The sequence below is a fragment of the Pelecanus crispus genome, chromosome W (assembly GCF_030463565.1).
Source record: "Pelecanus crispus isolate bPelCri1 chromosome W, bPelCri1.pri, whole genome shotgun sequence".
Taxonomy (NCBI): domain Eukaryota; kingdom Metazoa; phylum Chordata; class Aves; order Pelecaniformes; family Pelecanidae; genus Pelecanus; species Pelecanus crispus.
In genome coordinates this window covers 7,094,298-7,107,755 of record NC_134675.1, presented here as the reverse complement: position 1 = coordinate 7,107,755, position 13,458 = coordinate 7,094,298, and the positions used below count along the sequence as shown (strand labels likewise).

Genomic DNA, 13,458 nt, shown 5'->3' with positions numbered 1-13,458 from the left:
ATCAGGCCCATCCAGCATGGGTTCATGAAAGGCAGGACCTGCTTAACCAACCTGATCTCCTTTTATGACCTGGTGACCTGCCTGGTGGATGAAGGAAAGGCTGTGGATGTCATCTACCTGGACTTTAGCAAAGCCTTTGACACAGTCTCCCATAATATTCTCCTTGGGAAGCTGGCAGCTCATGGCTTGGATAGGCATAGTCTTTGCTGGGTAAAAAACTGGTTGGGTGGCCAAGCCCAGAGAGTAGTGGTGAATGGAGTTAAGTCCAGTTGGTGGCCGGTCACGAGTGGTGTTCCCCAGGGCTCTGTATTGGGGGCCAGTCTTGTTTACTATCTTTATCAATGATCTGGATAAGGGGATTGAGTGCACCCTCAGGAACTTTGCAGATGACACCAAACTGGGTGGGAGTATCGATCTGCTGGAGGGTAGGATGGCCCTGCAGAGGGACCTGGACAGGCTGGACCGATGGGCCGAGGCCAATTGTACAAGGTTCAACAAGGCCAAGTGCTGGGTCCCGCACTTGGGTCACAACAACCCCATGCAACGCTACAGGCTTGGGGAAGAGTGGCTGGAAAGCTGCCTGGCCGAAAAGGACCTGGGGGTGCTGGTTGACAGCCGGCTGAACATGAGCCAGCAGTGTGCCCAGGTGGCCAAGAAGGCCAACAGCATCCTGGCTTGTATCAGGAATAGTGTGGCCAGCAGGAGCAGGGAGGTGATTGTCCCCCTGTACTCGGCGCTGGTGAGGCCGCACCTGGAATACTGTGTCCAGTTTTGGGCCCCTCAATACAAGAAAGACATTGAGGTGCTGGAGCGTGTCCAGAGAAGGGCAACGAAGCTGGTGAAGGGTCTGGAGCACAGGCCTTATGAGGAGTGGCTGAGGGAACTGGGGTTGTTTAGCCTGGAGAAGAGGAGGCTGAGGGGAGACCTTATCGCTCTCTACAACTACCTGAAAGGAGGGTGTAGTGAGGTGGGTGTTGGTCTCTTCTCCCATGTAGTTAGCGATAGGACAAGAGGAAATGGGCTCAAGCTGCACCAGGGGAGGTTTAGGTTGGATATTAGGAAAACTTTCTTCATGGAAAGGGTAGTCAAGCATTGGAACAGGCTGCCCAGAGAGGTGGTGGAGTCACCATCCCTGGAAGCGTTCAAAAAACGGGTAGATGTGGCACTTCGGGACATGGTTTAGTCTAGTCTACCCTTGATTGGTTTAGTGTGGACTTGGTAGTGTAGGTTAATGGTTGGACTGGATGATCTTAAAGGTCTTTTCCAACCTAACGATTCTATGATTCTATGACCTCTAAAGGTCCCTTGCAACCCAAAGCATTCTATGATTCTGTGAAGTCAATGCAAAGGCTTTCCTCAGTTTTGAGGTGGGTATGTCACCAAACCAGAGAGATGACTGACATCTAGTACAACAGTTTCAATCAAGAATTTTCTAGTCTCTAAACACCTAGTAGTCTAGTCTTCCGATTGCTTATCTTCTTAGCAAACATGCTGAATAAGGTTTCTCATTACTTGGTGTCGTGGTTTAGCCCCAGCCAGCAACTAAGCACCACGCAGCTGCTCGCTCACTCCCCCTACCTCAAAGGGATGGGGAAGAGAATTGGAGGAGTAAGAGTGAGAAACACTCCTGGGTTGAGATAAGAACAGTTTAGTAACTGAAGTAAAATAGTAATGATAATAATATACAGAGCAAGTGATGCACAATGCAATTGCTCACCACCCGCCAACCAACACCCAGAGAGTTCCTGAGCAGCAATCACCCCCCCCCGGCCAACCCCCCACAGTTTCTATACTGAGCATGATGTCACATGGTATGGAATAGCCCTTTGGGCAGTTTGGATCAACTATTCTGGCTGTGCCCCCTCCCAGTTCCTTGTGCACCTGGCAGAGCATGGGAAGCTGAAAAGTCCTTGACTAGCATAAGCAGTACTTAGCAACAACTAAAAACGTCAGTGTGTTATCAGCATTCTTCTCATCCTAAATCCAAAACACAGCACTATGCCAGCTACTAGGAAGAAAATTAACTCTATCCCAGCCGAAACCAGGACACTTGGAAAACAAGTACAATTTCTGCTCACTTCTTACCACACACATGATGTAAGAGAGGATGGCGCCAGAGGAGCCAATGAGTGCACCAACAACGGTCAGCAAGTTGTTGTTCAGTAGAAAGCCCTCAGCACACAAGGCCCATCCAGAGTAACTGTTCAGGACAGTAATAACTACAGGCATGTCAGCACCTCCAATAGCTGCTGTTAAAGTGACACCCTTTAAAAGGAAAGAAAATACACACTTCAGTATAAGCCACGACTAAGGAGAACATGTAAAGAGGACAGTCTGCCTGCAGCATTAAAAAAATAAAATGAAGTTACTTAATAACACCATCCAAATATTTTCAACATAGGAGACATCAAGCTGTGACCTGAGGATTTGACTTACCAATTCTGCCTTCTGAGAGAGGACAGGAAGGCACTCCACTGTCCTCATCCTGTGCTTAGTCACTTTTTTTTTTGTTTTTACTCACAAAAATATCCCACCAGCTCTACTGGTATGAACAATGCCATGATCTATTCATACTGAGCAGACTTTGCAAGACTCAGTTTACAGAATGGTAATATGTAGGGTAAATTTTGCAACAGCTGGTGTGAGTGAATGGGGGAAGTTACACATGGGGATAATCTTATTAAGTTATCATGACAACCTGTACATCCAGTGCCTTTATAAGTATTTTAAGGATGAACTTTCCGGAAAGTCTTTTAAAATATCAGTTCATCATATAAAAGCCTCCATTAAGTCATAGCTGAAAAAAGTAATTATATACATACATACCTGTTCTTTGGAACAGTTCTGTTTTACAGCTAGATTTAGGAAAGTCAGTTGCTACTTGCTACTGCAAATTAACATACAGACACTATGATGATAGCAATTCAGGACAGTAAAATACAATCATAGAGAGGAAACTTGCAAAGCTGAAGAATGAACTGCTTGTTTAATTTGTTTCACCTCCTATAATTCCCCAACTTACCATTATAGCCGAGAGTGCCGAGACAGAACCTAAGCAAGTAATTCCTGTAGTGTAACTAGGATCAATCATGTATGGAACCATTCCACCAACGCTGGCGGCCAGCAATCCTGCATTCAATGCATGTCGACCAGGCAAGAGCAGTGGTGCAGAATTCAGGATACCTGCAGTCAAACGCATATTCAGAGATTGACACATACATGCAGGAGAACCTGTCTCTTGCCCCAGAGAAGACTGTATATCTCAGCAAAAGAAGAATTGAAGAAAAAAAGGGAGGAGCGGAAGATAAAACAAGTTAGTTGAAGCTGAGATGTTGTGCTGACTCAGTATTGCAACACATTCAGACTTATTCTAGATTCTCAAATACTCCTGTTTAAAGTCTTGTTTTACTTCCTCATCTCTCAAGTGTTTCAGAATAATCACAGAGACCTCTTTTTTTTTTCTTCCCCCCCCGAAAAGCACCTCCCCCCTCCTTCATTAAACTTACTTAAATTCTGTTCTGCATGAAGCTCTGTAATAGGAAGCTCTTAGCTGGAACTTCTTAGTACAGATATTATCTCAGTCTCTCAAAAGCTGTATGCTTAGAAAAATATGACTACACAGATAACCCCAAATATAAAATACTCCTGCTTTCAAATGCTTTAGTTTCACTAGTACCCTTAGTCACAGACTTCCCACAGCTTCCCACACTGGCAGAGACTTGATGGGAAGAGGTGTTTGGGGATTTGTGTGATTCAGTTTAAAAAGACAAACAAGTATTTATTTTCACCCTAGGCTTTAGAACACCACAGCAAAGAGTAGAAATAATTATCTATTACTTTTGGTGTAAGTAATTACTTACCAAGTGTCTCATTTAAATTTAGCTGAATTCAAGAGAAAGAATGAACTGATCAAAGTGTTTGACCTGCTAGTTCAATAGTATAGACAAGCTTATTATTATGGTGCTGATGTGACAAGGGGGGTGGGGACAAAAAAAAAAAAGAAAAAAAAAAAAACACACACACACCACACCACCACACAAACCAACCACAAAAAAAACCACCACCCACCACACACAAAAACACACCAAACCACCACACCAAAAAAAGCCAGGAGACTGGGCTGAAACAGGCAGAAATTCACCAGGGACATGTGCACAAGTTACTAGGAGGAGTGGAGAGGGGAAAATGGAGAAGAAAAAGAAAAATAATCTAGAAGAAATAAATGAGTAACTACTTAGCAGAAATACATCTGAAGGATCGTCCATCGATGATTTCGTGAGGACTCATAGGCCTGATTTCACAAGGTTCACCGACCATCCATTGATGAATGCCAGCACATAAAAGTGAGTAATTCATGAAACTCACAAAAAGGGAAGTTTTAATCACAGGTCCACCTCTGCATGTGTGTGCACAATTTGATTTAGAGCTGTTTGTCAGTCTGTCTGTATGTGATTTGATTTAAACCCCATCTGTGCGTGCAACCCTGCTGTAAGTTTCGACCCTTGCCATTCTCAAATCTAAGTCACTATTTTGATTGTAACAACTTCCATTGAATCGCTCTGTTAAATTGGCTGATGCTTAAGTGCTTTTAAGAATTATGCAACCTAACTTTGTAGTCCATCTCAAAAATACTAGTAAGTCCTAAATTGCTGCTAAAACAAAGCCATGTAAAAAGTCATATTCACAACAACATCAGAAATACATACTACTGACAAAGCCTTCAAAAGATTGTTAGAGAATACAGCTTTCCGTCCATATCGTGCTTCCTCCTTCAATGGCTGGTCTCATAAACACTGAAGAAAGCAAACAGATGTTTCCCAAAGGAACTATTGCAAGACTAATAACAAGATTAGTAATAGGAAGCTCTTAATAGCTGAAACTTCTTAGTACAGGTATCTCAGTCTCTCAAAAGCTGTATGCTTACAAAACCAAAAATAAATGCAATAAAGAAACCTTCAGGTGCATAAGAACTGAGAACTAGCAAGTATTTAATTTAGAAGGCATATTTACTAAAACAGTAAGAGGCACAGAGTTTGCATAGTAGGTAAATAAATAGTGGACTGGATGGTTTAAAGTGAGTCAGTCTTAACTGATACTGCAAAGCTACCTACCCTAAATGAAGCCTGCAACGCTAAGAACAATATCCCATAAATATTAGCAGTGCTCACCAAGTCCAGCAACACCATGGTTTCAATTAAAATATCTGCTCAGGAAGACAAAGTTGTGATCATAAAGGTTCAATAAAATAGTCAGGTACAGCATCTTAACAACACTAAAGCAACACTCATTTCTAGATGAGATGACTTGAGGGAAGCTTATATGATTTGGTAATTAATAGCAGTAACATGTCCAAGCACTGAAGACAAACCATTCATAGCTAAAGCTGTACACAAGCAAGAACATAATTTTAAAAAGTACACTCATTAGAATTAAACATATAAACTTTTACCTGGTGCAAAATACAATGCTTCTTTCCAATTACACAGCAGTCTAAAGGCCAGCTAAATCTTGGGGGGGGGGGGGGGGGGGGGGACACGGGACAACGACAGGGACAGGACACCTTTAACAAATAGTTCTAAATGGAAGGTCTCACCTTGCAGTTTTCCATAAGCAACAAGAGAGCCACTGAAAGTCACCCCACCAATGTACGTGCCAAGGTACGCCACAATCTTGGTGAGGTTTGCAGCTGGATCAGCAGCAAAGTGAGGATATTCAATCATGTATTCTGCTACACAGGTAAACACAGCAGCCAAACCAACCAAACTATGGAAAGCAGCCACTAGCTGAGGCAGATCTGTAATCTGGATGCGTTTAGCAATCGTCAAACCTATTGAGAGTTGAAGACAGGAGGGAAGTCTTACAAAACACAACTAATCTGTGCAGCTAGAAATTGATATATCATGGTTCAGTGTGCAATGAATACATGCACACACATGCCTGTTCCAATTGAAAAATTTGTTCTACGCTAGAAATTGCTATGGCATTTAACTGAAAGCTGCATATGTGTACTTTGTGCAATGAGGATATAATGGAAATTAGAGAGAAGATTAAAGCATATCATGTTCTTAGAAGCTTTGTTAAACATTGAGAAATTCAATATTTTCTGTTAAGAAAGCACAGTGTGAAAAAGTTAATTCGGCAGCATTCGGTCAGCAACTGAACAGAAGTATGAAGTTGGGCAAGTTCATTCATCTCTGCATACCTAGTTTCCCTAACAGAGATGATGTGCTCCTGCTTTTCCACCAGTCTCTCCATTCTTTACTACATCCTGATGCATTAATAAAAGCCCTGGGACTTATGATTCTTTGTTCACATACTTGCAAAATAACATGAGCAAGCCATAAATATAAGTTAGTCAATTCACCTGTGTCCTATACAATATTTTGTGTATATACAGCTTGCACAAATGCACACATAGAGCATATATTGTTAGTTTATAGCAACATACACATACCTATGGTACCACCGAGTGCCACTGCACCTGACATCTGCGACAACAATTCAGGTGAGGGTTTAAGGCCTCCAAGAGTTGCTGCTAAACCTCCTGCAACACCAATCATGCCCAAAGCGTTTCCAAGACGAGCTGTTCCTTGGGTGGACAGACCAGCCAGGGCACCAACACAGCATAAGCCTGAACCCAGATACATCATCTTTAAAATAAGAAAAACATCAATATGCATACATGAAGTAGAGGCACAAAATGCATAATCATTATCAAAATCTTTCTGATTATTATACAAAAGGACAAGTTTCTCCAGAATGTGTATAAGTCACCAGATGGCTTGTTCTTAACTGAAATAGAAGTCGAACTCTTGACACCGAGAAATTGTTGTATGGGATGTGATTTTGGCCAATATGTGATATCTATTAAAACTTTTTCCCCCCACTTTATGAGCTTGGTTTATCTGCACTGTGAATACTAGACTTGCATGAAGCCAACTTTCCTCATCAGTTCAGAAGCAAGTTTTTCTTCAGTACAATCCCAAAGCTAAACTGTTCTGTTCATAAGCAAATTCCAAAACTATTCCTATAATGGTGCATCTGAACTCCTGTTTTCAAAAAGTATAAACAAGCTTAAATGAACTGAGCTATACATGTCTAGACAACTAAAAAAAACTCAATGTATTGCAAGTCCCCAGGATAAAGCTATGCTTGGATTCACTTTTTCCAAACACAGAAGGCAATACACATTGATTTTTGTTACTATTTAAACAAATGCAAACAAAAGCCCGTCTACCATAAAAGGTGCTACAGGTACAATCCCTGTACATCCCTCTGTGCTGAAATCTCATCCCATCCAGATGTCATACCTACTTTAACTGTCACTCCAAGTTAAACTTTCAGAAACATTTTAAGCAAAGAGTGGTTTCTATAGTCAACCTAATATTTAAGCTGTAATTTAGGAAAACAGTCCAATAAGTAACCAAGTACCTGCTGCTTGGGGGGGGGATTAAAGCTTTTAGAATTTGCAGATTCAGCTATTGAGGTATGATTACAAGCTTAATCGACTTCATATTGGCTTTGTTGGAATACATAGCTGATTAAAAGACCATGGCTAATTTGCTATTTACTCCTTAACATAGTAAGCAGTGAAGAAGCATACCTTGCTGCTAGCAGCAGGCTGAGAGCCACTAAGCTATCTTCTTACCTGTTCAATATTATAGCCGCTGTTGAGAGCGGTTGCATAGCCTCCTACAAATACACCACCAGGAAGTAGGTACAAGTAGTTGTACTCAGGAGGGTCCGTGGGACGTTTGAACATATCCAGCATTCTCTGTGTAACTAGAAACCCACCTGGCCAAAAGAAAGCAACAATTTTTTAAAAATAAAATCTAAAACTAAGCATATGCCAAGCTATAAGAGAAATGTTTGGTTAAACCATATTACCACACAAAGTTAGCAACTGACACCAACAAAGCCTCTGAAAAGCTAGTAAGCTGGAAAACCACCAGGAAACAAAGGTATAACCAGGGTGAGATCCTGTTGTCTTCTTGGTTAAAGAAGGAGGGAATTTATGAAAGCCTGGAGGACTTGCTCTGACTCCATACTCTACACTGACTATAGGGTACAGCTTAGTTTACGATTATGCTCTTTTCCCTGTCTACTCTAGCAAAAAGTAGTATTTATAAGTCACATTGCTCACTTTCGCATTTTTTTTTTTATTCATGAAGATGGAACTTTCGAAGATCAAGCAAGCAGAATTTTGTTCTATGCCACCAGTATATTTTTCAAGTGGGAAAAGGAAAACAAAGACAAATGCAGTACCATCTTGGGATATACAGGAAAAAGCTATTTTATATAGTCATCACCCAAAGGACACTGTAAAAGAAAAATGCACATTTAAATGCTTCCCTAAAAAAGGTTACACCACAGGATGTATGAACCAGATACAGTAACTACCATGAAATTTGGGGTTTGTGTTTTTTTTTTTTTCCTTTATTGATGGATGTTCTCAGATCCTATTCCCAGAATATTTCTGGAATCTACACACTGTAAGAGCTAGAAGAATTAAAAGAATTACACAAGTGCTTTAAGTTAGCCTCAGGGGGAAGAAGGAAAAGAAAAAACACACAACAAAAAACACACCCAAAAACACCCCCATCCCCACACAAAACCAACACAACCCAACCCAAACCAAAAAGCTAACATTCATACCTGCAATATTGACTGAAGAGATAAAGGTTGAAAGCACTGCTAGACTTTGAGGAGTGTTTTCAGGGAGATAGTTTCCTCCCATCAATACCAGTCCACCAACTGCAGTTAGTCCTATTTAAAAGGGAAAAAAGTGTTACTGAACCTTAAAAGTCTCTATACCTAGGGCAAGTTTCCTTCTACCTATCAAAAAATACCAGTCAACTCAAATTTTTACCCCTACTCTACACATTACTATTTAAACAAAGACTGCCATGATCTTTTTCAGCAATATAAACATTTCAAAAGAAAAAAAAAATAGTATACGAATGCAGTTTTGAAGTGCCTCAAGCACAGAGTCAGCCTCTGAGTACTTGTTCAATAAAAGAAGCTTTGCTTTTAATAGTCCAAAATAGATCAGACTCGTGACCTGTCACATATATATACACACAGAGATATATGAAATCTTACATTTTTATAAGGTTATGGATCTTACAGTTTACTGTTAGGAAATTTTTCTTTTTTCCTCCTCCTCAAAACACATAGTTTGAGGAGAGGGGAAAAAAAAAAAAAAAAAAAAAGAAAGCAAAAAGCCATGAGACACAAGTTATTTTCAGGGCAAAATTTTGGGAGGAAAGATGTGTTGTATGAAAGGAGAGACTGCAGCACTCCAAGTAAAACAAACTTTAAAGCAAACAGTTTAAGAGCTGAAAGTTACTTATAAAAAAATAAAAAAATACACAGCACATTTGCCTTTCTTTTGAAAAAAAAAAAAACTACTCTTGGAAAGAGTATTTATTTCATAAATAGCAAGGACAACTCAGAGATGCAAAGTAGCACTAGGCTCTTTGGCATTTTAAAAGGCATATCAGCAGACTTTTGTCTAAAGTTCAAGTAAAAGGAGCAGTGTTTATTTCAAATAGAAAACAAGAAGTTGTATGACAGCTACTTACCTGAGATAGCATTAGTCACTGACATGAGTGGAGAGTGAAGAGCAGGAGTCACACCCCATACGGTATGGTACCCCACTATTCCAGCTAGGCCAAACGTTGTCACCATTTGTGTGAAAGCAGTATTAGGAGCTACAATACCCAGTCCTAACATGCCCACTAAACCTAGAAGAAAAGCACAGCAAAACTTTTCTGTAACTTTTCAACTGTTTCTTACATTTAAACTCTGTACAACAGGAGTCCAGTACTGAGCTAAAAGCAAAAAGGAATTTTGTGCATGGACTTGTGTCATGGTTGGGGGAAGAGAAACGGCGGGGGGGGGGGAGTAAAACCCATGATTGAAATAAAGGCAGTTTATAGGGCAGCAGAAGAAGAGAAAGTAATAGTAATAATAATAAAAAAAAAATATACAAAGCAAGTGATGCACAATGCAATTGCTCACCACCCACTGACCGATACCTAGACAGCTCCTGAGCAGCGATCGCTGCTCCCCGGCCAACCCCCCCCCCCCCCCAGTTTCTATACTGAGCATGACGCCATATGGTATGGAATAGCCCTTTGGGCAGTTTGCATCAACTATTCTGGCTGTGCCCCCTCCCAGTTTCTTGTGTACCTGGCAGAGCAAGGGAAGCTGAAGAGTCCTTGACTAACATAAGCAGTACTCAGCAACAACTAAAACATCAGTGTGTTATCAGCATTCTTCTCATCCTAAATCCAAAGCACAGCACTATGCCAGCTACTGGGGGAGGGAGTAACTCTATCCCAGGCAAAACCAGAACAACTCTACACTGATTCTCCAACTCTGGAAGTTGCCTACCTGCTGTGTATACAGATGCACTAGTCATAGTTTTTCTAAAAGGTGTAACAGTAGCTGCTTTTTCCGCTTCCAGCTCTGCTACAGTCTTCTGCTTCACAGGGGCTCCTTGAGGAATGTTATTTGGTGGAGGTGCTGGGAAAATCACCTTGCCATCCTGACAAGAGATACTTATAGTTATCCCTAACATGGCAGATGCTTTATAGTTCAAGGAGTCTACTCTTCTAAATCCTGCAACTCGGATAAGTCTTAAGACCCTAGAGCCATACCACAAGAACATCTTCCTTTTTCCTGCATCAGCAGAAGTTTGCAAGGCTGAGTGAACAGTACAGCCAGACCAAGTTAACCATACTGGTTTACACATTTTTCAGACAAGGTTTAATATCAGTGTCCAAGAGCACCTGGCAGAAACACAGCACAAGGCCTGAAAGCAGGAACCAAAACAAAGAGGGAAAGTTCTTAAATGGAAAACGTTTATCCAAAATAAAAGAGTCTTAGAAAAGACAAGTTCTGCTACAGACCTGAACTGTAATCAGAGCTTGCCCAGACCTCAGCAAGGTTCCAGATATGATGTTGCACATTTTTTGTTGTCCTCCAGGCCTCTAGAGGAACTATGGCTGGAGCTGTCAAACCTAAAAGTTGTACATGCCACTTTAGTGGTCCAAGAGAGCTGAAGTCAATTCAAGCCTCCTCCAGAGTAGATATTAATAAACATTACAAAATCTTGGCAACATTATCCAGCAAAACTCAGAAATGAATACCTCTTACCTAAACTGCAGATTATTATTTCCTAATAGTTACTCAGGGAGAGCCCAAACTGGCCCATGCCCCAAGTTTGTATTTTATTATTTCCTAATAGAGCTTAAAATTATCCTGCATATTCTAGTTCCACCGGGGTTTTTTTCTGAAGTTACTCTTATAAAAGCAGAAACATGTATTTTATTTTAAAAAAGTAAAAGGAAGAACATTTTTCTGGTCCTGTAGTAATGTTTCAAAACTGTTTTAAATAACTATGCTTTTATCACACGAATACAACATGCAAATTTAACCTTTTTCCTATTTTTCAGTAGTAGACACATTAGGTATTTGTTTAACCTTGACAAGACGACAAAAGCAAAGAGGTTTCCCCTTCACAAAAAGGGACAGAGGAACATTCAGCTGAATACAAACACAGTTACCCACACTCTCCATCAAGCCACCTCTGAAGTCTTTAAAATGCATTCAAAGATAATGCATGCCAACAGAGACAGCACTGATCAATGTAAAAGTATATACTCACAAATTAAGAGGAGAATATTTACTGACTTACCTTCATTACTACAGTTCCTCTAATAACATGATCCAGAGTCCCATAATCAAATTCATCTTTCAGATCAAAATAGAAGTTCTCTTTGTCAGGACTAATAGCCTTTAGGAGTTTGATAATATTATTGGAATACAGAGTACTAGCCTGAGTAGCCATTCTGCTAGGCAGGTCTGTGTAGCCAATGTGTGTAACACCCTAAAAACAAACAAAACCACACACACCACCCCAAAAAACATCAAGTAAATATTAAGGACTAATTCAATGCCTGAAGAAGCATCATCTCTTCCAATACATCCTTCTGGAAATATATATATTCAAACTGTTTAATTTATTTCTGTTTTTAACCCCAGCTAAAACTGTTACCTGCAGCTCTAACATTAGTTGGGGGGAGAATTATTCACAACAGTTACAAAATTCAACATGATCAAACCCAACACTTTAAATGCTGTTAGCAACAAGCCTAGAGAGAGGAGAACATATTGGTGCAAGAGCTTATCCTCCTCAAATCCTACCATTCTGCCACAATTTAGCTTCTTAAAGCAACCAGGTAACAGATTATCCTGCCCAGTGCTTGGCATTTTCTCAGTCCTTCTGGAGGACATGTACCAGAGGCAGCGTTCTACATGACAGAGGAGCAAAGGGAGCTTCCTCAGAGCTAGCTAGCTGTGCAAGTAATGTGTCCAGATTCACATTTATGTAAAGATGTAACATAATATATCCATACTGTTTAAAGAATAAATGTGGGTATACCTAGCTATCAAGCTCTTGAGCTTTTAGAAGGTGTGGGAAGCTGAGACTGGCATACACTCTTCATACTCAAGCAGGCTTGTGTTAAAACACTGCTCCTCACAACCTACAGCTAAGATCCATGCACACTTCCAGGAACTCTGGCTTCTTAATGCAATGCTCTGGCACACTACTAGCAGTTCTACACCACTGCTCTTTTCCACAGCTCAGTGCCAGTACACTATATTCAGGGGTAATACTCCTCTGGCTAAAAGCACTCCATATAAATTCTTCATGGAAGTATCTGCTTATTTCCATTCTACATACTATAATTTCAGTTTTGAAGCAATGACATTAAAAGCCCTAGAAAACCACAAAGCCAAATACAATGCGAGACTCATGATATACATACACAGCCCTGTTTATATTAGGGACAACTATGGCAGCAATATGTCCTACAGGCTTCCTTAGAGCAGAATAATAGTGGCATTATGCCCTTACATTACTAAATAACAAACTTGGAAATCTGCTACTTTAAGTCTCATCACCCAGATTTCTATAACTGCTAGTAGATTTCTCACAATTACCAAAAATTAAACCCAAAAATGGAAAACAAGCTCTCAACTGAGCCAATGAACATTGGAGCAAAAACAAAAGTAGTTAGCTCAGTCCGGGGCAAAATTGCTTAATTTAATGAACCAATTCATGCTACTCCTAGTTTGGGTACTCTAGGGCAGACACACTCATGTTGGCAAAGTTAAGGACATATGAAGATGGTACCCTCCTGAAGCTGAAATTATATGAGCTAAACCAGAGACTTTGCACAGAAGTAAACACTGACATAGTCTGAGCCTGTCTAGCTGTACCTGTGACAGGGATTGTAACCTCCAGTTGTAGGAGGTAATGAGCAAGTCAAAGAAGCTATTGCTACTGCTGTCTCTTTAGATATACCAAGAAATAGACATCAAACCACACCCTCAAATCAGAGACAAATCACTGGACTTGGTATGTATAGAAGTGTTATTTCTTAG

General features: G+C 40.5%; 1 protein-coding gene across 1 annotated transcript in view; it reads right to left on the bottom strand.

Moving 5' to 3' along the window:
• The window catches only part of LOC142596482 (NAD(P) transhydrogenase, mitochondrial-like), a 54,533-nt gene that overhangs the window by 25,773 nt on the left and 15,302 nt on the right, over nucleotides 1-13,458 (bottom strand). Inside the window, exons 8-16 of the mRNA XM_075725603.1 lie at nucleotides 11,705-11,896; nucleotides 10,399-10,552; nucleotides 9,585-9,746; nucleotides 8,656-8,766; nucleotides 7,649-7,794; nucleotides 6,455-6,650; nucleotides 5,594-5,827; nucleotides 3,023-3,183; nucleotides 2,086-2,265 (exon numbers count right to left, since the gene is read on the bottom strand). Of these exons, the coding sequence (XP_075581718.1) occupies nucleotides 2,086-2,265; nucleotides 3,023-3,183; nucleotides 5,594-5,827; nucleotides 6,455-6,650; nucleotides 7,649-7,794; nucleotides 8,656-8,766; nucleotides 9,585-9,746; nucleotides 10,399-10,552; nucleotides 11,705-11,896 (1,536 nt within the window). The remainder of the gene's footprint in view (nucleotides 1-2,085; nucleotides 2,266-3,022; nucleotides 3,184-5,593; nucleotides 5,828-6,454; nucleotides 6,651-7,648; nucleotides 7,795-8,655; nucleotides 8,767-9,584; nucleotides 9,747-10,398; nucleotides 10,553-11,704; nucleotides 11,897-13,458) is intronic.